Here is a 27240-nt window from a genome sequence, read left to right as displayed (position 1 = left end):
GTGTACATCTTCACATTTAAAGTGGGTTTTTGTACCTAACATGTAGTTTGGTCTTCTTTTTTTTAAAATCCACTTGGACAGTCTCTCTTAACTGGTGTATTTTGGGCTATTTACATTTAAAGCAGTTATTGATATAGTTGGGTTGTTTCTATAATTGTGGCTGTTTTCTATTTGTTGCCCTATTTTTGTGTCCTTTTTAATCTTCCTCTAGTTTTCTGCCTTCTCTGGTTTTAATGGGTTATTTTATAATGATTCCATTTTTTACTACGTCTTAGCATATCAATTATAACTTCTTTTAGTGGTTGCCCCAGAGCTTGCAATATATATTCACAACAAATCCAAATCCACTTTCAAATAACTTTATATATCCCTTCATGGGATATATAATGCCAAGACCTTATGACAGAGTATTCCTAATTTCTCTCTCCCATCCCTTAAAGCATTGCTGTCATTCATGTCAGTTATCCATAAGCTATGATCACCAAATACATTGTTGCTAGTATTATATTGAATACACTGTAGATAAATTAAGAACTTAAAAAAGATTTCATTTATACCTCTAACACTCTTCTTTATACATATTTGAGTTTATGATCTATATAATTTTCCTTCTCTCTGAAGCTAGCAACAAATTTCCTGTTTTTTTATCTGAGAAATTCTTAATTATCCTTCAAAAGTGAAGGAGAAATATTGCTGAATGCAGAATTCTAAATGGGTGGTTTTATTCTTTCAAAAGAATTCAAACATCTTTATTCTATTCCACTCTCTTCTTGCTTGCATGATTCCTGAAGAGAAGTCACATGTAATTATTGTTCCTCTCTAGATAAGGTTCCTCCAGCCCAGCGGTTTTCAAAATTTTTTTCTGACTTTTTGCAGTTTGAATATGATATTCTTAGGTGTAGTTTTATTTCTTTGGGGTTTTTTTGTTGTTGTTTGTTTGCTTTTTGTATGGATACTTGATGTTCTCTAGGTTTTACAGATTGGTGGTTTAGTGTCTCTTATTAATTTTGGAACATTCTCAGGCATTATTATTTCAGAAATTTTTTCTTTTTCTTTCTTCTCCTCTGGTACTCCCATTACATGTATGTCCACCTTTTGTAAATTGTCCCACAGTTCTTGGATATTCTGTTCCATCCTTTTAATTCAGTTTTGTAAGTTTATGTTCGCATATCTTTAGGCTGATTCTTTCCTTGGTCATATCCAGCCTACTACTGAGGCCATTAAAGCCATTCTTCATTTCTATTATGGTGTTTTTTTATTTCTAGCATTTAAAAAAATTTTTTTTCCTTGGAGTTTCCTTCTCTCTGCCTACATTACTCTTCTGTTCTTGCATGTTGTCCATTTGTTTGTTACTAGGTTTTTAGCATATTATTCACAGTTAAATTCCCAGTCTGTTAATTGCAAACTCTCTGCAATATCGGAGTCTGGTTCTGAGGGTTTGTATCTTCAGACTATATTTTTTGCCTTTTAGCATGCCTCGTAATGTTTTTATTGAAAGCCAAATGTGAGGTATTGGATAAAAAGGAACTGAAGTAAACAGGCTGTTAGTAAGAGGTTTTGTGTTTATCTGGCTAGGAGTTGGGGTGTGCTTACTGTTAGCCATAGCTGTGGTATCAGATGCTAAAATTTCTTCTAGTGTCCTTGTTTTTGTCTCCCTTGTCTTTAGGCCTTTTAGAGACTCCTGAAATAGGCAGTTCTTTTTTTTTTCTTTTTTTTATTTTTATTTTTATTATTACACTTTAGGTTTTAGGGTACATGTGCACAATGTGCAGGTTTGTTACGTATGTATCCATGTGCCATGTTGATTTCCTGCACCCATTAACTCGTCATTTAGCATTAGGTATATCTCCTAATGCTGTCCCTCTGCCCTTCCCCAACCCCACAACAGTCCCCGGAGTGTGATGTTCCTCTTCCTGTGTCCATGAGTTCTCATTGTTCAATTCCCACCTATGAGTGAGAACATGCGGTGTTTGGTTTTTTGTCCTTGCGATAGTTTACTGAGAATGATGTTTTCCAGTTTCATCCATGTCCCTACAAAGGACATGAACTCAGTTCTTTTAGCTGCAATTTCTCATTATTGTTCATCAGCCTTATTGATGTGATGGTATGGTTTGTGGGGAGGAGAAAGTATTCTGTAGTAATATGATTAGGTCTCAGTCTTTTCGTACCTGAATTGGGTATTTCTCTTCCCCCGGTGGGTTAGGCTTTGATAAAACCCCAGTAGATTAAGCTCTGGTAAACTAGTTTTCCTTTAGGCCATGCATTGTTAAGGAGAACAAAGAGTTCTGTTGAGTATAAATTGAGCTAAAACGTGAAAATTCTCTGAAACTGAAGAAAAGTACAATTATGTTTTATTATAATGATAGTAATGATCACAAACAGCTATAAAAAGGAATATGAGGCCAGGTGTGGTGGCTCACGCCTGTCACCTGTAATCCCAGCACTTTGGGAGGCCAAGGCAGTTGGATCACCTGTGGTCAGGAGTGAGGTGGGTGGATCACCTGAGGTCAGGAATTCGAGACCATCCTGGCTAACATGGGTGAAATGCCATTTCTACTAAAAATACAAAAATCACCTGGGTGTGGTGGCACATACCTGTAATCCCAGCTACTCCAGAGGCTGAGGCAGAAGAATCACTTGAATCCAGGAGGTGGAGGTTGCAGTGAGCTGAGATCATGCCATTCCACTCCAGCTTGGACAACAAGAATGAAACTACATCTCAAAAAAAAAAAAGGAATATGAAAATAAGTTGGTTTTAAATGTAATGTTTAATTTTTGTAACTTCTGTTATTATAATGTGTAGAAATATTCCAAGTGAGATTCTTATAAATGAATTTCATTATTTATTTCAATATGAAACCTACAAAATTCTGAATGGAGGGACAGACATTCTAGCAATAATACATAGCTAGCATAATTTCATCTGGCTCTGCACTTCATATAAAAATTAACCATAACTTCTTACATTACTTAATAACTAAAATATAGATTCTATAATGTTTATCGAAACCCTCAAAGATCATTCTTTGGGTCCAGGAAATTAGAGTCAACTGCCTTGAAAAGTGCACAGTAAAATAATAAAATTAACAAAAGCAAGAATAATATCTATTTTCCTGTCATGTACTATTTCGGTAGTATATATTTATGAAATAGTAGATGGGTCTAAGGCAGAAGACCTATATATTTCTGAAGTATTGTGCAAGCAGTGAGAAGAATAGTAGTGTCCATGTAGCTTAGCAAGTATTTATATTCCCTTTTTGTAGGTATTTGAGGTCTTAAACTATTATCTAAGCAACTGGTAAAGTTCTTAAATAAAGGTAGAACCTGAGTAATATTAACGTTTTGCATCATAAAGTAATAAAACTGTGGCATTTGCAAATCTCAAAAATTACCAAGAATGATGCAGTTGTGATGCTGGATGGTAGGCTCATCTATTGTCTAGGTAAGCGATTATTTCCTATAGCAAACTGTGGGATCCCTGTTAGGTACGGCACGTTATGTTATTAAGTTCATTTATTCAATTACGCATTTATTTTGTGCTTTTTGTTTGCCTACAATAGTGGTAGTTACTGAGGCAACAAAATGAATAGGTTTATGTTTATGTCTTTGTTCCAGACTTAGGGAGGGGACAGATACACATAAAAACATGCAGTTTGCTAAATGCAATGATTGAGATACCTCTGAGAGTTAAATTTCTGAAAATTTTAATTCCTGAAAGCCAAAGGTTTACTGTACCACTTCTGTGTGGAGTACATGTCAAATGTCGGGACCAGGAATACTAATTGTTAACTCTCCACAGCCCATCTAATAGAATCTGTTTGAGGAATACACCTCTCACTGTCTTGTGTATGTCATGTAAACACTCCTTCTCTTCTAAACACACACACACACACACACACACACACACACACACACACACGGGCCCATGCAGAAACACATGCCCATTCACACCTGTTTCTAACCCTGGGAAACTAATCCTTTAGGCTGGGCTCTGCCAATAAAATTCCCTGTTTAGAGGTAATGTAACCTGGTAGTTGAGCTCTCCAACTCTGGAGTCTGACTGGTCTGGATTCTGACTCCTTCACTGGTCATCTGTAAGTGTACTTGCCCTATAGGATTGTTCTGGCAATTAAAAGAAATAATATTTCTAAGCATGTAGCACACTGCTCAGCACATGGTCTTAGTGTTAGAATCATTACAAGATAGGGACTCTAGTTTACATGGAGGTGAGACTAATCTGTAAAATCTTGTAGACTGATGCTGATACCTACAAGATGGGCTGTGAGCAAGAGATAAGTCGCTTAGCAGAAAGGAGAGTATAGCAGACCCACCCAGACCCCACAGCCACATAGCAATGGGTAAGAATTGCAGATTTCTCATTGCGGGAAGATCAGTTATACTTTCTGCTCTTCGTCTCTTGGCAATTCCATTGTATTCTTTCAGTAATCTTTCTTTTCATTTGAGCTAATTTGTCTAGGTTTTTATTCCTTACAACCAGTGAACCTTTACTAACACCATTCTCAAAAAATATTTGCTTGATTTTTTATATAGTTTAGAGGAAATAATCATACACAAGTTATGTTCTATGTAGTACTAACTTCTTAACTCCAATATTCTTTATGAATTACATATTCTAGTCTAACCCAGCAGGTAGCATTATCAGGCATAAATAATATTCTGTTTTTCCTCTTCTTATGCTTTTCTGGTTTCTGTGGTATATCTACCTCTTATCTCCAATACTGCAAGGAAAAGAAATAATTTGTTGGTACACTAAGAAAATGCATCCTTTAGAGCCAAAATGTAACATAATCTGATTATGTTGTATATGTTGTTTCCTGTGCATTGAAGCCTAAGAAGAGCATTTTGGGTTATATCACTGATTCATTCCATTCACTACTCTGATTAACACTGATTCTCAGTGACTTTGTAGGACATATGGTTGCCGTCCATGACATCAAGGCCTGAATATTCATATTTTCCCCCAAACATATCATCTCTGACTTTCATATTCTGTTGTGATAATTAGTTCTGTAAGAATTTTACATATTGTATAAAACGATGTTTTATTTTACATGCTCTTAAACTACTTTCTTTTTTTTTTTTTTGAGACGGAGTCTTGCTCTGTCGCCCAGGCTGGAGTGCAGTGGCGCAATCTTGGCTCACTGCAAGCTCCGCCTCCTGGGTTCACGCCATTCTCCTGCCTCAGCCTCCCGAGTAGCTGGGACTACAGGCACCCGCCACCATACCTGGCTAGTTTTTTGTATTTTTTTTGTTTTTAGTAGAGATGGGGTTTCACCATGTTAGCCAGGATGGTCTCGATCTCCTGACCTCGTGATCTGCCCGCCTTGGCCTCCCAAAGTGCCGGGATTACAGGCGTGAGCCACCACACCCGGCCTCTTAAACTACTTTCAATGAAAGGGTCCTAATTCTAAGATTTAATGAACACATTCTTGAACCCCCATCCAATTATTTGGATTTTTGTAAGCTTTGAACATACTGCCTCTCAGAATTCATCTTTTTAGATAGAAGAGAATCATCCTGTTGTCATCTGGGGGGATCACCACTCTTTTAAATAAAATGATTTGTCTTCTTTATTAGACCATTCTTTGAGCTGCAGTGGTTGAACCACACATATTGATACATAACACATCATGTATGTGTGTCCAACTTAGTGACCTGTTGAATTAACTTTAAAATCATTTTGTGTCCCCTCTAAAAGTTCTTTCTCTAATCTTTTAATCTTTTATAAATTTCACTGACAAGAATGATGTTAATTTTAATAATAATCAGGGCTGAAATTTATTTCTGAAAACATAAAATATTTGTATTCATCTTGTGATTCATTTTGGATACCATCAGTTATTATATCCCAAATTTTGGATCATATCATCAAGAGTAGATACTTTAATTTATAAGGTCTTCATGAGTAAACTGAAATTTTTTATCCCTAATTATGTCACTTAAGAAATTAAAGGAGGAAATATATTTAAGGACGGAAGCAAAATGTGTGTGCCTTAATGTTTAATAGTTAGAAGTAAGTGTTTAAATAGATAATAGGAAGAGTGGTTTACAAGTTTAATAAACCGCTTTATGATAAATTTGCTCCTGGGTTTTCTGTTCCAAAGTAGGCTATTTTTCCTTCATGGAAAGCTTATTATGTAATTTTACATAATTATTAGAAAATACAACTGTCACAGGACAGCTGATTCTCATTCTCTGAGGGTATTATTAACTCTTAACCATGAGCTTTAAAATAACTAAAATGCACCCTAAATGTGTCATACAAATAAATTAAATTTGAGATAAGCTGTCTTTAGCTATTATTTTTCTTTCTTTGGGGATCCCACTATGAACCCAAAATGACAATTTATGAAGTTGTTAAGCCAGAATTCACATCCACTAATTGTTTTATATGGCTATACATGATGATGCATGTTTGAAGTTTATATCATTTATGTAAATTCCTAGATCTAGTACACATTGTAGAGAAAAATTTGTATCTTACCCATAGGAACTTCTCTAGAGCCCCTCCTTTTATCATGCTATTTAAACTCACACCTGGAGTAGCCACCTCGCCTCTCCCTTTGTTATTCCATGAAGAGTCATTTTGATTCACACTGAAACTATGATAATGGACTAGGAATGGAATAGGACTAAAGACTCTGGAATCAGAATGTCTGGGTTCAACTCCTGTCTCTGACTCCTAGCTGAGTGACCTTAAATAAGGTACTTAACCTCAGGTGTAAAATGGGAACAGAGGCCAGGCGTGGTGGCTCACGCCTGTAATCCCAGCACTTTGGGAGGCCGAGGCGGGCGGATCACCTGAGGTTGGGAGTTCAAGACCAGCCTGACCAACATGGAGAAACCCTATCTGTACTAGAAATGCAAGATTGGCTGGGCATGGTGGCACACGCCTGTAATCCCAGCTACTCAGGAGGCTAAGGCAGGAGAATCACTTGAACCCAGGAGGCGGAGGTTGCTGTGAGCTGAGATCGTGATGTTGCACTCCAACCTGGGCAGCAAGAGTAAAACTCCATCTCAAAAAAAAAAGGGGGGGAACAAGAAAGTACCTCATCACAACTTTGTGGATTAATTGAGATAATGCGTTGGAAACATTTAGTGTATACCTCGCGTATAGTTGGTTCTCAATAACTGTTAGCTCTTAATTCCAGTTGCTAATAGAGAGCTGGGACAAGGAGGTATAAATGCAGCGGCTGTGTTAGAAGCATCTTATAGCATGGCTCATTGAGAAAAGGTGAAGTAGTATATGGAAAAAAAAGAGTCTGGCCCTTCATCCCTCCCAGAATCTTTATGACCTCAGATGAATATAGGATTATGGTAAAATGATTTGGAGCTACCAGGTAAGATGTTGTGGCCTACTGATAAATAACTGTCTACAGGATGAGACGTGTGTTATATAGAGTAGAAATTTTTTTTTTTTTTAAACGGAGTTTTGGTCTGTCGCCAGGCTGGAGTGCAGTGGCACGATCTCGGCTCACTGCAACCACCGCCTCCCAGGTTCAAGTGATTCTCCTGCCTCAGCTACTCAGCCTCCCAAGTAGCTGAGACTACAGGTGCGTGCCACCATGCCCAGCTAATTTTTGTATTTTTAGTAGAAACGGGGTTTCACCCTGTTGGCCAGGATGGTCTTGATCTCTTGACCTCGTGATCCACCCGCCTCGGCCTCCCAAAGTGCTGGGATTACAGACGTGAGCCACTGTGCCCGGCCTAGGGTAGAAAATTTTAAGTAACTTTCTAGGCAAGGAAGTGGCAGAAGTCTTCCTTTGTAAATTCTAGTCCAAGTTCTAAAGAAAGTTGTCATGATACTGCCTTTGTTTTAAGCACAAATGAGAAATTGTATAAGAAACATAACGTCAAGTATCAAATCTGTACAAAGCATTGTCTTTTAAAGCAGTGACAAACCAAAGACTCCTTCCTACCATAGCAGACATCTCCTCCTTGCCCTGTTTGCTACATATATTTTCTTCCCTCCTCCCACTTGCATGCTCTGTTAGTTAAGGTTTCATGCCTTTTGCTTCATAGTTCTTTTTCTTCATTTATGGATATCCCCTCCTCTTCCCAATTAAACCCAAAAGGGTAAAATATAGCCTTTTTTTTGAGTAATACCTTTACACTATTTGTTTCAGCCATGCCACCAGAAGCTATAGATTGTAAAGTATTAATTAGCTCCCTGTCTAGAGATTTTACACAGCCCAAAAGGAAGGGAGAGTGGAGTGACGTATGTCAGATCATCAGTAGCAGTGACAGTAGCAGCTGTAGTTTGGCACATAAGACCATACTCCACACCCCATCTTCTTTCTTCCACGATGGAAGCAGAGGCAGCTGGGAAAGAAGATACATTCTGCAGTCTGAGATGGCAGCAAGAGTTAAAGATGGGAGTGTGATGGTAGGGTGACCATTGGAGCTACTGGTACTTTTTAGATTGGTGGAATTTATGATACTAGGGAGATTTGCTGCTCCAGTTCCTGTTTTAGTAGGCTAAGATGTATGTCTGTTTTATCAGCAATTTGTACAGCACTTTAGCTATGCAATACTAAATTAAGCTATACAGTGTTACACTAACTGCCCTCTTTCCTCATATTGCACAGAAATCTTAAGTGTTTTGTTTTTGCTTCCTTCAACATGACTGCATTTTCATTTTCTTCTCTTATGGTGTGGCCAGAATTTCTACTTAATAATTCTTACATCTTAGGGTATTGACCTTTACCTATAATGAAGACACCCAATAGGTCTCCCTGATTTAACATAATTGGATGATAATTTAGCAGAAAAATTTTCTGCTACAAATAGCCTTAAATCCATTGTGAAACATCTCATTCGTAACTCCTCAAGTATGCTAATTACAGAGGCAGCTGTAAAATTCACCCAGAGCAAAAAGGAATCCAGTGTACTAACTGACTGCTTCATCCTGCGAGATCCTGATGGCATACCTGCTTATTCTAGTCGTCTCTTTCAGGGGTTCTCAAGAAATAAAAAGCCTTGAGATCCTCCCCCCTGGCTATTTCTTTCAAGGGGGCATGACATATAGTGAAGGAATAAGAGGAACGTAAGAGTGGAACTGTGTTTTTTTTTTTTAAATAGGGCAGTGGAGGAAAGTGAGGCTGGAATTTAGCTCTTGGGTAAATTTGATGAAATTAAGCCTTGCCTTCCTACTGCTTTCTGTTCCTATATTCTTGTTTCTTGCCAATGAAGAGAAGCTGTTCTAGTATCTTTGTGATCCTTTGAGCCGGAAGGAGGTTCTAAGTTAGGAGAAAGTACTAACTTATTAAAAAAATAGCACAAACAAAAAAACTCCCTCAAACGTCTGCCATGGACTTATAGGGCCGTATGAATCATCAGAGACTGTTGGCAGTATCCCCTTTATCAGCAAGCTGTCTGTAGTCTGCAACTTCTTTGCAAAGCAACTTTTATATGTTTATAAGTTAAATGGCTAAATTTGTTTTAGAAATATTAAGAGTGACTTCAGGGGGCCTTCTGTTTAGTGGCATGAAGCAAACAAACCTCTTTTGTCTTTTTTCTTTTGACACTGTCCTGCCTGCCTTATCCTGAACTGCGTAACTCACTAAGATATTACCTGTTTTCCATTAGCCATTCTTTTAGTCCCCAACCCAGAGTTAAGTCTGTTAGAATATCATTGAGATCAGTTAACCATGAGTTTAGTTGCCTTTTCAAGGTGTGTCTGTTGCTAGTAAAAGCAGCAGGCACCTCATGAGAATGCTGCCCAGTCATTCCCAGAGTGTGATATGCTAATTCTTAAGAATGTTGCTAACACTGCACTATGTTTCATATGATTCAGTTTAGAACTTTTTGTTCAATTGGTTGGAGGCTTCAAGTTGACTAATAATAGTCTTTCGACTTGTTGCCTAAGTAGGGCAGTGATAGAATTCACATGACAGGCCATAGCTGCTCATTCAAGTTCAAGAAGAGATCTCTACAGGCCACAGTGGCTGAAAAACAAAAGGAAAGTAGCCTAGATGTTCACTTTTTAGTAGTATAATATATCTTTCCTCCCTATTTTAAGTGAAAACAGATCTCTGTCATTAAATGAGGATATAAATATTTATGTCATCATTGTTGAAATCCCAAAGAATAGACCTTACACATTTCTGTGTTCATTTTAAATGGCCGTCTTTTGTGTCCAAGTTAAATTTAAAAAGTTCCCCCATCCCTCTGAAGGTCTCACCATAGCTAGTTAGCTTTCAGCCTTGATCTCCTTTTACTCTTGCCTCCTCTAAAAACTCTTTGATAGTTCTCTAAGAACCTAATCAGAGTCATACTTGGCTATACACTGTTAAAGAAAATGTGTATTCTAGAAGTCCAGATAGTCTTTGTAGATATAAATTAAACATACAAATCCCTTGCTATAATATGAGCAGAAAATGTTACTGTTTTAGACAAGTAGCTGCTATTCTGTGTTTCAGTACAGAACAGGGTTTTGATCAAATCAAGGTAGCGATACAGAATGTCAGTACTTTACAGTAGCTAGGATTCCCTACTCTCCATTATAGCCATTTATTGAATATTTTGAAAAGGTAAAAACTGCTCATTGTTTTATTGTCTTTGGTAAACAGCATGAATTAGATATACTTGGGCATAAAGCGCTCACTGAAATGGGGTCCTTTCATATATTTTTCAGATAATATGATATTTTGGCAAATAATCTCTTCCTAGATCAAACTGTAGCTGGTTTATTGAGAATTGTTCAGCAAAATCAACACCAAAATGACTAACATTTTTTGAGAATTACTTTGTGTCAGCCATTGTGCTAAGCTTTCTACATGTAACATTTTATTTCATCCTTAAAATAACTTGATGAGTAAGATACTATTATCAGTCCCATTTTATAGATGAGTATGGTGCTAATATTAATGCCATTTTCCAGATGAAGAAACTGGGATGAAGTTAAATATAACTTCTTCAAGGTCACACAACTCGTAAGCGATAGAGGATTTGGACACCAGTTTTTGTGATTCCAAAGCCCATACTCTCAGCCACTACATGCTACAGTCAAAGACTGCATGCATAGGCATTTGCCTTAGTATATTTTGCTTGATGTGCCTCTCTGCTCCAGCCTCCAGCAAGACTATGGGTTTCAGCGATCTCCCCTTTGCTGAGGGCAGATAAGAGTGTTACCTGTCTTTAGTAAAGAGAATGAATGACCTTATAAAACAAGATTATTAACCAGAGGAATGTCAGTCCATTTGGGCTGCTATAACAAAATACTATAAACTGGGTGGCCTGTAAACAACAGCAATTTATTTCTTGCAGTTCTAAAGACTTTTGGCACCAACAGATTCAGTGTCTCATGAGGGCCTGCTTCCTTATGGGTGATACCTTTTTGCTGTATCCTCACATGGTAGAAGGGGCAAACAAGTTCTCTGGGGTCTCCTTTAAAAGGTTGTTAATCCCATTCATGAGGGTTTTGCCTGCTCTTATGACTTAATTACCTCCCAGAAACCTCCTAATACCATCACCTTGGAAAGTAGGGATTTCAACATAAGAATTTGGGGGGAAAATAAACATTCAGACCACAGCATGGAGACAGACTTGAAAATGTTCCTGAAATAATCAGTAATAACCATATTAATTCATGTTGAACGGGGCTAATTTGTACTGATTCTTTATAAATGTATAGTGCTAACTTATGTATGATTTTTACATATAAAACATTTTCTTGCTGGAAGGTTGATACGGTGTATTCTTTCAGAGCCTTAAAGTCCTGATGGAATGGCAGGGCTCTCTTGATTAAACTGGCCATACTTAAATTATTATTTTTTTAAATATAGATTCCAAAATGGCTGAACTAATTTACATTCCCACCAATAGTGTACAAAGTTTCCCTTTCCTGCACATCCTCGCCACCACTTGTTATTGTCTTTTTGGTAATAGCCATTCTAACAGGTGCGAGGCGATAACTCATTGCAGTTTTGATTTGCATTTCTCTCATGATTAAAGAGCATTTTTTTCCATGTATCTGTTGACCATTAGTATCTCTTCTTTTGAGAAATATCTGTTCAGATCCTTTGCCCATTTTTAAATTGGATTATTTGCTTTCTTGCTATTGTTTGAGTTCCTTGTTATTACAGATATTAGCCCTTTGTTGGGTGTATGGCTTGCAAATTTTTTCTCCAATTCATGGATTATCTCTTCACTCTTGTTTTCTTTGCTGTACAGAACCTTTTATTTTGATTAAATTCCATTTGCCTATTTTTGCTTTTGCTGCCTGTGCTTTTGGAGTTCTTTCCAAGAAATTGTTGCCCAGACCACTGTCATGAAGCTTTTCCCCTGTTTTCTTCATATAGTTGTATAGTTTCAGATCTTAAAGTCTTATAACCATTTTGAGTTAATTTTTGTATATATAGTATAAAAGTTCAGTTTCATTCCTCTGCATATCCAGTTTTCCCAATACTATTTATTGAAGAGATGAGCCATTTTGCATTGTGTGTCGGCACCTATGTCAGAAATCAATTGACCGTAAATACTTGGGTTTATTTCTGGGCTTTCAGTTCTGTTCCATTGGTCAATATGTCTGTTTTTATGCCAGTACCATGCTGTTTTGATTACAGTAGCTTTATATTTTCAAATCAAGTGGGTCTGGTGCCTCCAGCTTTGTTCTTTTTGCTCAAGATTGCCTTGACTATTTGGGTTTTTTAGTGAATTCATACATACGTTAGGATTGTTTTTTCTATTTCTGTGAAAAATGACATTGGAATTTTGATAGGGATTGTATTGAATCTGTAGATTGCTTTGGATAGTGATATGGTTAGGCTTTACGTCCCCACCCAAATCTCATCTTGAATTGTAATTCCCATAATCCCCACATGTTGAAGAGACCTGGTGGATGTAATTGAATCATGGGGGTGGTTTCCCCCATGCTGTTCTAATGATAGTGAGTTATCACAAGATCTGATAGTTTTATCAGGGGCTCTTCCCTCTTCACTTGGCACTTCTCCTTCCTGCCACCTTGTGTAGAAGGTGTCTTGCTTTCCCTTCGCCTTCTTCCAGCATTATAGGTTTCCTGACACCTCCCCAGCCATGCTGAACTGTGAGTCAATTAAACCTTTTTCCTTTATAAATTACCCAGTCTCAGGCAGTTCTTTATAGCAGTGTGAAAATGGACTAATACAGATAATGTGGACATTTTAATAATATTAGTTCTTCCAATCCATGAACATGGTACATCTTTTTTTACTTACTTGTCTTTTTAATATCTTTTGTCAATATTTTGTAAGTTTTCAGTGTATGGATTTTCACCTCCTTGGTTAAATTTCCTCCTGTTTTATTTTTTGATGCTATTGTAAATGGGATTGTTTCCTTAATTTCCTTTTGGAATAGTCTGTTAGTGTAGGGAAACACTATTGATTTTTGTATGTTGATTTTGTAACCTGCAACTTTACTGAATTTGTTCATTAGTTCTGACAGTTAAATAAGCCAGTCACAGAAAGACAAATACTGTATAATCTCACTTACATGTGATATCTAAAAATGTTGATCTCATAGAAAGAGTAGAAAGGTTATAACCAGTGTCTGCTGGGGTGGGGGGATGGTGTGGGAAGGGATGAGGAAAAGGAAGATGTTGATGAAATGGTACAAAGTTTCAGTTAAACTGTAGGAGTAAGTTTTAGTGGTCTGTGGTACTGCATGGTGACCACAGTTAATAATAATGCATATTTCAAAATTGCTAAAAGAATTCATTTCTAATGTTCTGATTACAAAAGGATAAGTTGGTGAAATAATGGGTATGTTAATTAGCTTGATGTAGTCTTTCTACAATGTATACAAATATCAAAACACCACATTGAACCCCATAAAAATACATACACAATTATTAAATTTCAGTTCAAAATAAATTAAAACAAAACAAATATGTAGGTATAAAGTAGGATGTAGTATAAGTAATGAGTAAACACTAGGGTCTGATCTTGGCCATTTTATTAACAATATTACCTTTGAGAATTTCTTTTAATCTCTCTTAGTCTATTTCCTCTGTAAAATGAAAGTTTGAATAAACCTTTGTTTCCCAAACTCTGAAAGATCACTAGAGATGATTTTAGGTGGCATATGAGATTACTTTAGGCAGTGCCTTGATAAAACATTAAAATAAACACTGAATCACATAGTAAGAAAGTTACTCCTTTTTCAATCTTTCTGATTACATCAAAAAGAAAGTCTCAGTTTGGTATTAAGATATCTTTAATAGTTCTCTAACACTGGATAATTGTTTGGTTGTGGGAGTAGGGCGGGGTGAGAGTGAAAAGGTACTATGAATTTTATACTCCTCAAGAGTTTCCACATAAGAGTCACACAGAACAATGAAAGTAAGAAGAAAAAAAGTTTCTACAGAAGCGAAATTAATTCCCTTAGAAGGAAAAAGTACAGAAATGCTTTTTTGCTCTTTCTGTTGACCTCATTTCCCTTGCACTTGGAATGAAATCAATGTGTTATCCAACTGGCAAGTTTGGGAGGAGGAACCAAACATGTGAGGCACAGCCCTTTCCCACTTCTCTCATGGTGTGGCCCATACTCAAGGCACTTCTCTTCTACCATGTAATAGGCTTTGGTTGACAAACTTTGCTTAGGACAGGATGGCAACTATTAGAAAGTCCATGAAGCCATAAATCCAAACCACAAAATCACATTCTGCAATTCATCGATATTGGTTATCAAGCTGATATTTTGATTGTCATTTTATTTCTCTCTCTTTTTCAGTTGGTTTCAAACTCTTAGGAAATGTAAGAGGAAAAGCAATTATTACCCTTTAAAACATCACTAATAATCTCCCTTTTTAACAGAACTTCAGAGTTTTCCATAAGCAATGGTATTCATATAGAATTTAATAACTTTTTTTCAGTGAATTTATATTTATGGTTAACATCTATAAAAGAAACTCATTTAAGTTTTAAAAGATGAATTGGCTTTTAAAATATTAAATAATATATATGGTACATGGATATAAAAATCATAAAGATGGTACACAAATGACTAAAATTTAGAAAATACTGAACAAGATTATTTCTGAGATTTCTTTTAGATGAAAATTCTTTTGCATGTATATTTGAATAGAATATAAAATGTTATATGGTAAACCAAGTAAAAGAAGGGCTTTCTAACATAGCATGTACTATGTTATTTTCTTTCATTTTGAAATATGTTGTTATTGAGGAAATTAAGCTTTTATTCTATGCCAATTTTCTTCTGTAAGTGTAAATAGCTTTTAGTAGTTTACTAGACAGTAGAGTGTATCTTTTTGATAGCATATTTGTTGGTGATGATTTTTTTTTAATTCATCTATTTTTCTTTCATTGAATGCAGTCTAGTCTGGATGACAGTTTTGAACTGGAAATCTTGAGTAGTTATTACTTAGAGGTGAAGAATCATGTCATCACTGTATACCCTTTCTAGCACAGTGTTCACATAGTAGTTGTTTTAGCTCGTTTTGCATTGCTATAAGGTAATACTCAAGGCTGAGTAATTTATAATAAAAAAAGATTTATTTGGCTCGTGGCTTTGCAGGCTGTATAAGAAGCATGGTGCCAGCATCTGCCTCTGGTGAGGGCTTCAGAAAGCTTGCACTCATGGCAGATGGTGAAGGGGGTGGGGACAGATGCTGGGCTCTTTCTGACAATCAGTTCTGCTGAGAACTAGTAGAGCAAGAACTCATTCATTACCTCTAGAACAGCACCAAGTCATTCATGAGGGATCTGCTCCTATAACCCAAACACCTCCTACCAGGACCAGGCCCCACCTCCAACACTGGGAATCTAATTTCGACATGAGATTAGTAGGGGGCAAATGCCCAAACTGTAACAGTAATGATCACTAAATATTTAAACAAGTGAATGAATAAATGAATGAATAAAGAATAGAAAACTGAGTTCTCTGTCTTGAATATGTGGGCAGTTTTTATTTCTTTCTGAAAGCTGTTAATCGAGCAATCTGTAAGGAAACTGAGGCCTTGGGTTAATCAGAGGATAACACTTTCATATAAGTAAAATTTGGAACTAGTTACACTGAACATTTAGAATAACCTTGTTAGGAGGAAGTTGGAAAAGGAAGGCAGCCCTACTAATTTTGCTTTTGCTTATAGGAAGCTGAATTTATGGTCATATATAAGAGACTAGGGTTTTCCTTCCTTTCTCTCTTTTTTATAACAAAAAAATTCTCCTTCTTGCTCTTTCATTCTTCTTTTTCTTACATGCATGTACTATATTTCTGATCATCTTCACCTCAAGGAAAGCACCCCAGTTTTCCTTACATTAGGGGAGACTATTACAGCTTAATTTAAAATGCAGCTAATTATTTACTCTTATACTCTTAATTATAGTTTCTTGTCTGATAAAGGTGCCCAGCTCTTAGCTGGCACCCTAGATGAACTGCAGTACTGATGGTGAATTATTTTACTGCCATTTATTCAGGCAACAAATGTCATGTTTCAAAGATTTTGTTCTAAGAATCCTAAAATGAGTTTTACATATCAGAGGGAGAGAATATGAAGAAGTTATTAGCCAAACTGACTTTCTAATAACCATGTAGTTGGCTTGATTGACTATATTATATTCCTAGATCATTTCATTTATTTTAAAACATTTTGCATATATACAGGAAAACAATTTGAAGACTGTATTTTGTTCTGGTGAATACATTTTAAACATGTTCTAGGTTTGTTCTTTACAAGTACATTATTTCTTTAATGGTACAGTGATTTTCTAATTCATTTTAGCCAGAGACATCTTAACTGGAGTTATTTTGTATGTTCAGGTTAATATTTTTTGTTATCAAAAATTTAACTCAGTACATTTTATGATAGTGAAATATTTCTGGTATCTTTGGGTCTTGTAGTTACTACTATGTGGTCTTTAATATGTAAAATAAACTCTAGGGGTGCTGGCTATCACATTTTGGGTTATACTTATCATTGGATTAGAAAGGTGATAGAACATCAGTAACATTCATGATTTATGGAAATTTAATTCTGAAAGTAATCATAATCTGTAAAAATTAGCATCTAGTCTCAGAACTTTAGAGTTCAAGGTAAAAAGCAATACACATTCTATTATCATATTTGAAAATACAGTTTTTTTGTTGTGATGGTGGTGGTGGTGGTGGTTTCGTTTTTGAGACAAACTTTCTCTCTGTTGCCCAGTCTGGAGTGAAAATGGCATGATGTCAGCTCACTGCAACCTCTGCCTCCTGGGTTCAAGCGATTCTCCTGCCTCAGCCTCCCGAGTAGCTGGGATTACAGGCATGTGCCACCACGCCCGGCTAATTTTTGTATTTTTAGTAGAGATGGAGTTTCTCCATGTTGGTCAGGCTGATCTCAAACTTCTGACCTCAGGTGATCCTCCTGCCTCAGTCTCCCAAAGTGCTGGGATTACAGGCGTGAGTCACTGCGCCTGGTGAAAATATAGTTTTTTCTTTTTAATTTTTGAAAAAATTTTGTGGGTACATAGTAGGTATATATATGGGGTACATGAGATATTTTGATACAGGCATACAATGCATGATAATCACATCAGGGTAAATGGGGTATCCATCACCTCAAGCATTTATCCTTTATGTTACAAACAATCCAATTATACGCTTTTACTTATTTTAAAATGTACAGTTAAATTATCATTGACTGTAGTCACCCTGCTGTGCTGTGAAATACTAGGTCTTATTTTTTCGACTTTTTGTACCCATTAACCATCCCTCCTTACCCCCCACCTCCCACTACCTTTTCCAGCCTCTGGTCACTGTCATTCTACACTCTATCTCCAAGATTTCAATTGTGTTAATTTTTAGCTCCCACAAATAAGTGAGAACATGCCAAGTTTGTCTTTCTGTGCCTGGCTTATTTCATTTAACACAATGACCTCCAGTTCCATCCATGTTGTTGCAAATGACAGGATCTCATTCTTTTTTATGGCTGAATAGTACTCCATTGTGTATATTTACCATATTTTCTTTGTTTATTCATCTGGACACTTAGGTTGCTTTCAAATATTGGCTATTGTGAACAGTGCTGCAGTAAACATGGGAGTTCAGGTATCTCTTTGATATACTGATTTCCTTACTTTTGGATATATACCCAGCAGTGGGATTGCTGGATCATATGGTAGCTCAATTTTTAGTTTTTTTTTTGATGAATATCTAAACTGTTCTCCATAGTGGTTGTACTAATTTACATTCCCACCAACAGTGTATGAGGGTTCACTTTTCTGCACATACTTGCCAGCATTTGTTATTGCCTGAATTTTGCCATTATTTCCTGGGTTAAATGATACCTTGTTGTAGTTTTTGATGATCATTGATGCTGAGCACCTCTTCATATACCTGTTTGCCATTTGTACATCTTCTTTTGAGAAGATCTTTTGCCCATTTTTGATTGGATTATTAATTTTTTCCTGTAGAGTTGTTTGAGCTTCTTTTATATTCTGGTTACTTATCCCTTGTCACATGGGTAGTTTGCAAATATTTTCTCCCATTCTGTGGGTTGTCTCTTCATTTTGTTTATTGTTTTCTTTGCTGTGCAGACTTGAGTTGGTCCCATTTGTCCATTTTTGCTTTGGTTGCCTGTGTTTATGCAGTATTACTCAAGAAATCTTTACCCACTCCAGTGTCCTGGAGAGCTTCCCCAGTGTTTTCTTTTAGTAGTTTCATAGTTTGAGGTCTTAGATTTAAATCTTTAATCCATTTTGATTTGATTTGTGTATATGGTGAGAGATAGGGGCCTAGTTTCATTCCTGAGCATATGGATATCCAGTTTTCCCAGCACCATTTACTGAAGAGAGTTTCCTTTCCTCAGTGTATATTCTTAGCACCTTTGTTGAAAATGAGTCAATGTCAATGTATAGATTTGTTTCTGGGCTCTCCATTTCATTCCATTGGTCTATGTATCTTTTTCTATGCTAGAGCCATGCTGTTTTGGTTACTGTAGTTCCATGTTTTTATGCTAGTGCCATGCTGTTTTGGTTACTATAGCTCCATAGTATAATTTGAAGTCAGGTAATGTGATTCCTCTGGTTTTGTGCTTTCTGCTTAGGACAGCTTTGGTTATCCTGTGTCTTTTGTGGTTCCATATAAATTTTTATTTATTTATTTAATAAATAAATAAAGACAGAGTCTCACTGTCTTTGCAAGGTTGGTCTCAAACCCTTGGCCTCAAGCCAGCCTCCCGGTTTGGCCTTCCAAAGTGTTAGGATTATAGGCGTAAGCCACCACATCCCCATTTAAGTTTCAGGATTTTTTTTTCTATTTCTGTGAAAAAGTCATTGGTATTTTCATAGAGATTGCATTGAATCTGTAGATTGCTTTGGATAGTATGGGCATTTTAACAATATTGATTCTTCCAATCTATGAACATGGAATACCTTTCCTTTTTTTGGTGTCCTCTTCCATTTCTTTCATCAGTGTTTTATAGTTTTCATTGTAGAGATCTTTCACATCTTTGGTTAAGTTAATTCCTAGGTATTTAACTTTATTTGTAACTATTGTAAATTGGATTATGTTTTGGATTTCTTTTTCAGGTTGTTCACTGTTGACATATAGAAATGCTACTGATTTTTGTATGTTGATTTTGTATCCTGCAACTTTACTGAATTTATCAGTTCTAAATTTTTTTTTTGTAGAATCTTTAGGTTTTTCCAAATGTAGTGTCATATCATGTGCAAACAACAAGAATTTGATTTCTTTCTTTCCATTTTGGACACCCTTTATTTCTTTCTCTTGTCTGATTGCTCTAGCTAGAACTTCCAGTACTGTGTTGAATAACAGTGGTGACAGAGAGCATCTTTGTTGTGTTCCAGATCTTAGAGAAGTGGTTTTCAGCTTTTCCCCACTCAGTATGATATTAGCTGTGGATCTATGCATATGGCTTTTATTATGTTAAGATACGTTGCTTTTATACTCAGTTTTTTAAGGGTTTTTATCATGAAGAGATGTTGAATTTTATCAAATGCTTTTTCTGCATCAATTGAAATGATCATGTGGCTTTTGTTCTTCATTCTGTTGATACGATATGTCTCATTGATTGATTTGCATATGCCCAACCATCCTTGCATCTCTGGGATAAATCCCATTTGGTCAAGAATGATTGTTTCATTTATTTCTGCTCTGATCTTTATTCTTCTCTTTTACTAATTTTGGGTTCGATTTGCTCTAGTTTTCTGGTTCTTTAAGATGCATCATTAGGTCATTTATTTGAAGTTTTTCTACTTTTTTGATGTAGACACTTACTGCTATAAACTTCTCTGTCAGTACTGCTTTCACTGTATCCCATAGGTTTTGGTATGTTGTATTTCCATGATCATTTGTTTCAAGAAATTTTTTTAATTTCCTTCTTAATTTCTTCATTGATCCACTGGTATTTAAGGAACATATTGTTTAATTTCCATGTGTTTGTGTAGTTTCCAAAATTTATCTTGTTACTGATTTCCTGTTTTATTTCTTTGTGGTCTGAGAAGATACTTGAGGCTGAGTGCAGTGGCACATACCTGTGGTCCTAGCTACTCAGGAGGCTGAGGTGGGAGGATCACTTGAGCCTGGGAGGCAGAGGCTGCAGTGAGCTGAGGTCACACCACTGCACTCCAGCCTGGGCAAGAGTGAGACCCTCTCTCAAAAAAAAAAAAAAAACTTGATAGTATTTCAATTTTGTGAATGTTTTAAGACTTGTTTTACGACCTAATTTATGGTCTGTCCTTGTAATACTATCCATGTGCTGAGGAGAAGAATGTGTATTCTGCAGCCATTGGATGAAATGTTCTATGAGTATTTATTAGGTCCATTTGGTTTGTGATGCAGATTAAGTCTGATGTTTCTTTGTTGATTTTCTGTCTGTCCAATTCTGAAAGTGAGGTGTTGAAATCTCCAGCTATTATTATATTGGGGTCTACCTCTCTCATTAGCTGTAATAATATTTGCTTTATGTATCTGGGTGCTCCAGTGTTGAGTGCATGTATATTTACAATTATTATATCCTCTTAATGAATTGATCCCTTTATCATTATATAATGACCTTTTTTGTCCCTTTTTATAGTTTTTTTTTCTTGAGATCTATTTTGTCTATTACAGGCATAGCTACTCCTGCTCTTTTTTGGTTTTCATTGGTGTGAAATATCTTTTTCCATCCCTTTATTTTTAGTCTGTGTGTCTTTATAGGTGAAGTATGTTTCTTATAGGTAACAGATCATTGAATTTTGTCTTTCTTATCTATTCAGCCACTCTATGTCTTTTGATTGGAGAATTCAGTTTGTTTACATTTAGTGTTATTAATAATAAGTAAGGCCTTACTCATGCCATTTTGTTATTTGTTTTCTGGTTGTTTTGTGGTCTTCTCTTCCTTCTTTCCTTCCTTTCTATTTTCCTTTTAGTGAAGGTGATTTTCTCTGGTGGTATGTTTTAATTTCTTGCTTTTTATTTTTTGTGTATTCATTGTATGTTTTTTGATTTGAGGTTATTATGAGGCTTGCAAATAACTTATAGCTCATTATTTTAAACTGATGACAATTTGTCACCGATTGCGTAAACAAACATGCAATCAAAAAGAAGTCTAATAAATACTCTGTACTTTGTCCCCCCAACTTTTTAACTTTCTGTTATTTCTATTTATATCTTATGGTACCAAGTAGGTCTTGAAAAGTTGTTGTAGTTATTTTTGATCAGTTCATCTTTCAGTCTTTTACTAGGTTACATACCACAATTACAATGTTATAATATTATATGGTTTTTTGTGTACTTAGTATTACCAGTGAGTTTTGTACCTTCAGATCATTTTTTAATTGCCCATTAACACCTTTTTTCCTTCAAATTGAAGGATTCCCCTTAGCATTTCTTGTAGAACAGGTCTGATGTTGATGAAATATCTCAGCTTTTGTTTGTCTGGGAAAGTCTTTATTCTTCAAGCTTGAAGGATGTTTTCACTGGATATACTATTCTAGGGTAAAAGTTTTTTTTTTCCCTCAGTAGTTTATGTCATACCGCTCTCTTTTGGCCTGTAATGTTTCCACTGAAAAGTCTGCTGTCAGACATATTGGAGCTCCATGGTATGTTATTTATTTTTTCTTTTGCTGCTTTTAGGATCCTTTCTTTATCCTTGACCTTTGGAAGTTTGGTTATTAAATGCCTTGAATGGTAGTCTTCTTTGGGTTAAATCTGGTTGATGTATAACTTTCTTGTACTTCAATATTGATATCTTTGTCTAGAATTGGGATGTTCTCTGTTATTATCCCTTTGAATAAACATTCTGTTCCTATCTCTGTCTGCCTCCTCCTTAAGGCCAATAACTGTTAGATTTGCCCTTTTGAAACTATTATTTAGATCTTACAGGCATGCTTCATTGTTTTTCATTCTTTTTTCTTTTGTCTCTGTTGACAGTGTATTTTCAAATAGCCTGTCTTTAAGCTTACCAATTCTTTCTTCTGCTTGATGACTTCTATTAAGAGACTCAGTATGTCAGTTGTATTTTTCAACTCCAGAATTTCTGCTTGATTCCTTTTAATTGTTTCAACCTCTTTGTTAACTTTATCTGATAGGATTCTGAATTCCTTCTTTGTGTTGTCTTGAACTTCTTTGTATTTCCTCAAAATAGCTCTTTTGAATTCTCTGTCTGAAAGGTCACATATCTCTGTTTCTTCAGGATTTGGTCCCTGGTGCCTTATTTAGTTTGTTTTTCAAGGCCATGTTTTCCTGGATGGTCTTGATGCTTGTGGGTGTTCATTGGTGTCTGGGCATTGAAGGTATTTATCGCAGTCTTCACAATCTGGACTTTTTTATACCTGTCTTGGGAAGGCTTTCCAGATATTTGAAGGGAATTGGCTGTTGTGATCCAGTTTTGGTCATTGCAGCCATATCTACATTAGGGGGCACCCCAAGCCCAATAATGCTGTGGTTCTTACAGACTTGCAGAGGTACTACCTTGGTGGTCTTAGATAAGGTCTAGAAGAATTCTCTGGATTACCAAGCAGAGACTCGTATCCTCTTCCCTTACTTTGTGCCAAACAAACGAGTCTCTAATTCTGTGCTCCCAGCCTCTTGTAGCTGAGGGAGTGGTGACACAAGCACTTCTGTGGCTACCACCACTGGAACTGCACTAGGTCAGACCTGAAACCAGCATAGCACTGGATCTCACCCAAGGCCCAGTGTAACCAGTACCTGGCTACCTCCTGTGCTGGCTCAAAGTTCTAGGGCTCTACAATGAGCAGGTGGCAAAGCCAGTCAGGCTTTTTATCCACCCCTTTAGGACAGCGAGTTCCCCTGGGCCCCAGGCAGGTCCAGAGATGCCATCTGGGAGCCAGCATCTGGAGTTGGAAACCTTAGAACCCTACCTAGTCCTCTGTTCTCCTGCAGCTGAGCTGGCACCCAAACCATAAGACAAAGTGCTTCCCACTTTTCACTCCTCTTTTCATAGGCAAAAGAGTCTCTCCCTATGGCCACCACCACTACAAGCCCACAGGGATTATTGCCAGGCTACTGTTCATGTTCACTTAAGGCCCAAGGGCTCTTCAGTCAGCTTGTGGTGAATGCTGCCAGGCCTGGGACGCGCCCTTCAGGGCATTGGGCTCCCCTCTGGCCCAGGCAGGTCCAGGAATGCCATACAAGAGCCAAGGCCTGGAATCAGGGACCCAAGAGCCCACTTGGTGCTCTGTTCCGCTGTGGCTGAGCTGTTATCCAAGTTGCAAGATAAAGTCCTCTTTACTCTTCCCTCTCCACTGCTTAAGTGGAAGGAAGGAGTCTCTTTTGGAGCTGTGAACTGCGCTGCCTTAGATTAGGGAAAGGGTGGCATAAGCACTGCCTTAGCCACCTCAGCTGGTGGCTCCCTAGGTTACGTGCCCCTTAGGTCCAATGACTCTCGAACCCAGCACAGCACTAAAACTTGCCTAGAAATTACAATTCTTGTGGCGTAGACTGCCTTTCAAGTTTATTTAGGGCCCCAGGACACTTCAGCCTATAGTGGTGAGGCTTGTTGAAACTCAGGCTCCAACCGCTGGGATGGACATTTCCCCTCTGGCTAGGGCACATCTAAGTTCTCCCTCCATGGGCATTGGCTGAGTTCTTTGCTAATGGCCCAGGTGTTGCTTGCCAGTTGGCCTGGTGTTGCTTTGTGCCGTGACATGGCAACACTGAGTTCCAGTGCAAAGTCCCACAATCACTGCGCTCCCCCTCCCCCAAGCACACAGATTCTTTGCACCACACGGCCACTGCATGGGGGTGGGGAAGGGGTAGCATAGACAATCGAAAACTGTCTTTCCTACTCTCTTCAGTGCCTCTTTCAGCAATATGAAGTTAAAATCAGGTACTGTGATCACTCACCTGATTTTTGGTTCTTGTGAAGGTGCTTTTATGTGTAGATAGTTGTTAAATTTGGTGTTCCTGTGGTGGGGGCAGCGATTGGTTGAGGCTTCTATTCAGCCATCTTGCTACATCTCCCTCCAATAGATTAAAAAAAAAAGACTTTAGAATTATCTAATTTTTTTCTTTAAAAGATGTAGATGATTGGCTTATAATTATAATCTTCAGGTGTTTCCAGAGTCATTGTGTTCTGTCATGAAAGTAATGCAAGAGCAATTTGCTGTAATGAAAAGCTAGAAGTTTTGAGAACACTTTATTTTCTAATTCCAAAACAACAACAAAAAATAGAACTTCGCTAGCTGGCTGTGTCTACTTTCATTCTTTGATTAGATACTTTGAGTTCTGCATACCATGAGGTGTTGGTATGACAGCATGTTATGATAGAAACTTTTAGAAAAGACCAGAGACTTGAGAGATAGACTAACCTGCATGTGAAATTCACCTCCGTCACTTTTGCTCTGGAATTTGAGCAAGTTATTTAACTTCCTTTGTAAAGTGAAGATTATACTTCTTTAGAGTTGCTGTGAGGATGAAAGCACTCAGAATAAGTTCTTGTTGAATGGTAGATGTATAAGGAATACCATGTGGTAATGATTATATGTTTTGATATTGTCAGGTGAAGTGAAGGACAAAAATGTTCAAGTGGTCGAGCTTCCCATTGTAGACAGTCTTCATCCCCGTCCTCCATATTTACCCTTGGCTGTACCAGAAGACCTCGCAGATCGACTTGTACGAGTGCATGGTGACCCTGCAGTGTGGTGGGTGTCTCAGTTTGTCAAATACTTGATCCGCCCACAGCCTTGGCTAGAAAAAGAAATAGAAGAAGCCACCAAGAAGCTTGGCTTCAAACATCCAGTTATTGGGTAAGAATCTGATTTTTTCCCTCAAACTGTGAAATGTAGTAGTTAGGGTTATATATCTTTACAATATATTGTGAATTTTACAATATATAGTTTAATTTTTATAGTCCCACGAAAGAACAGCTGTTCTAGAGCTATCCTAAGGGCACATGGAGACTATTCTTTTTTTTTGTTTACTTAGAACAGCTAAGAAAGTTGCTTAGTAGTGTTCTATTACTGTCTCCAGTGCTCCTCTTCCTTTGCTTCTTTCTCCTCTTATCACAGCTCTCTTTTGGCTTTTGTTGTTGTTATTTTTGAGATAGGGTCTCACTCTGTCACCCAGGCTGAAGTGTAGTGGCTCACTGCAGCCTCGACCACCCTGCGCTCAAGTGATCTCCTACCTCAGCCTCCCAAGTATAATAACTGGGTCTAAAGGCATGTATCACCATGTCCAGCTTCTTTTTATTTTTATTTTCATATTTCCCACCCCACATCTTTCCTTGTGTCTTAGCCTTCATATATAGAGGAGTTACTGACCCCATTCTAAGTGTTAGACCTAAAGAAGGTACATGTGAAGTCAGAATATCAAATCGTATTTCTTCTCATGTAACTTTTGATTGAAATTCAGTGGAATCATTCGTTCTGCTCACTTCATCTCTATAGAGCCCACTGAACAATTCCAGCTTTCCAGAGAAGGAGTGATTATGAAAGATGTGGGAAGGAAAAGATGATAGAATAGATGTTCATATGATTGTATCCACATCTGGGTTATGGTCTGGAATGCAAAGCAAAGAATAGCCTTGAAGATGGCAGAGTAACTAGTGAAATCAAACCTTCACTCCAGATTCATAATAAAAAACTGGCCTTAAGCTTGGCCTAAGGCATACCCATATACTGTGACCTAAAGGCATATAAATCTACCTTTTTCTACATATGAATAGTGATTTAGTAATTTGAGGGGAGGGGAAGGCAAGATTTAAGGAGGGTGTTTTAATTTGTGAAAATAAACTGTTATTTTTATTTCCATTAATATTACTTTGGGGCCAGGCATAGTGGCTCATGCCTGTAATCACAACACTGGGAGGCTGAGGCAAGTGGATCACTTGAGCCCAGAAGTTTGAGAAAACTCAACATAGGCAACATGGTTGGAACCCCATCAATACAAGAAAAAAAAAAAAAGCAAAAATTAGCAACGTGTGGTGACACATGCCTGTAGTACCAGCTGTTCGGGAGGCTGAGGTGGGAGGATCACTTGAGCCCGGGAGGCAGAGATTGGAGTGAGCCATAATCATGCCACTGCACTCCAACGTGTGCAACAGAGCAAGACCTTGTCTTAAAAAAAAAAAAAAAAAATTACTTTGGAAACACTAAGATGGGAGGAGAGCGGAGAATACTGTGGAAGTCAGTGCCTTATTCAGTACAGGGCAGTGTGAATCTGTGTCCCCAGTTTTACAATTTTGGGGCTTTTCTTAAATATGACAGATGAAATTAATATCTGCTGTCATTTGATATGGTGAAAAACAGAGAAAGGAAATTGATTATGCCCACAACAGAAGGGCTGGAATCGGTTTCATTTACCTAAAATAGTAAAAACCCTTAAAAGATTTGCCAGTCTTAACGGTGCTGTAAAAGTTTATCCAGGTCTATGTTTTCCTGGGACAACTTTTAAGTTCTACAAGCTGGCAGTTATGGTGACTCTACAGGGTAAAATAAAGAGGAAAACCCTTGGTATCAGAACTTTACAAATAATATCTCTAATGTTCTTTAGTAACGACTGTGAATCCTGGTATCATCCTGGTAACAAAAATCTTAAGTTATATTCAGTTTTTTTCCAGACAGCTGGTTGTTGCCTAGTATGAAATGCAACTCTGAAATCCCCATTTATTCCTAAGATGTGAATTATTTTCTCTGTAAGAAATCATTCTTCAAAGGCTTTACTTACTTTCTAATTCCCCTTGTATTGTTTAGCCTGCAAATATATTTAGAATATATATTTTTGAGTTTTTAAAATACTATGTGTTTTACTTTTTCTAATGGTGAAAATGAAAGAAAA

The 27240-nt window shown here is 37.1% G+C and overlaps 1 protein-coding gene across 50 annotated transcripts in view; it reads left to right on the top strand.

Annotated features, from left to right (window-relative positions):
- Positions 1-27240, top strand: part of FUT8 (fucosyltransferase 8) — a 464407-nt gene that overhangs the window by 418032 nt on the left and 19135 nt on the right. For all 50 annotated transcript variants that reach the window (XM_063644492.1, XM_063644471.1, XM_063644475.1 and 47 more), the window contains one exon: positions 24965-25211. In XM_063644492.1, coding sequence (XP_063500562.1) covers positions 24965-25211 — 247 coding nt within the window. The remainder of the gene's footprint in view (positions 1-24964; positions 25212-27240) is intronic.

Source organism: Symphalangus syndactylus, chromosome 8 (genome assembly GCF_028878055.3).
Source record: "Symphalangus syndactylus isolate Jambi chromosome 8, NHGRI_mSymSyn1-v2.1_pri, whole genome shotgun sequence".
Classification (NCBI taxonomy): Eukaryota; Metazoa; Chordata; class Mammalia; order Primates; family Hylobatidae; genus Symphalangus; species Symphalangus syndactylus.
This window is presented reverse-complemented; position numbering and strand designations above follow the sequence as displayed.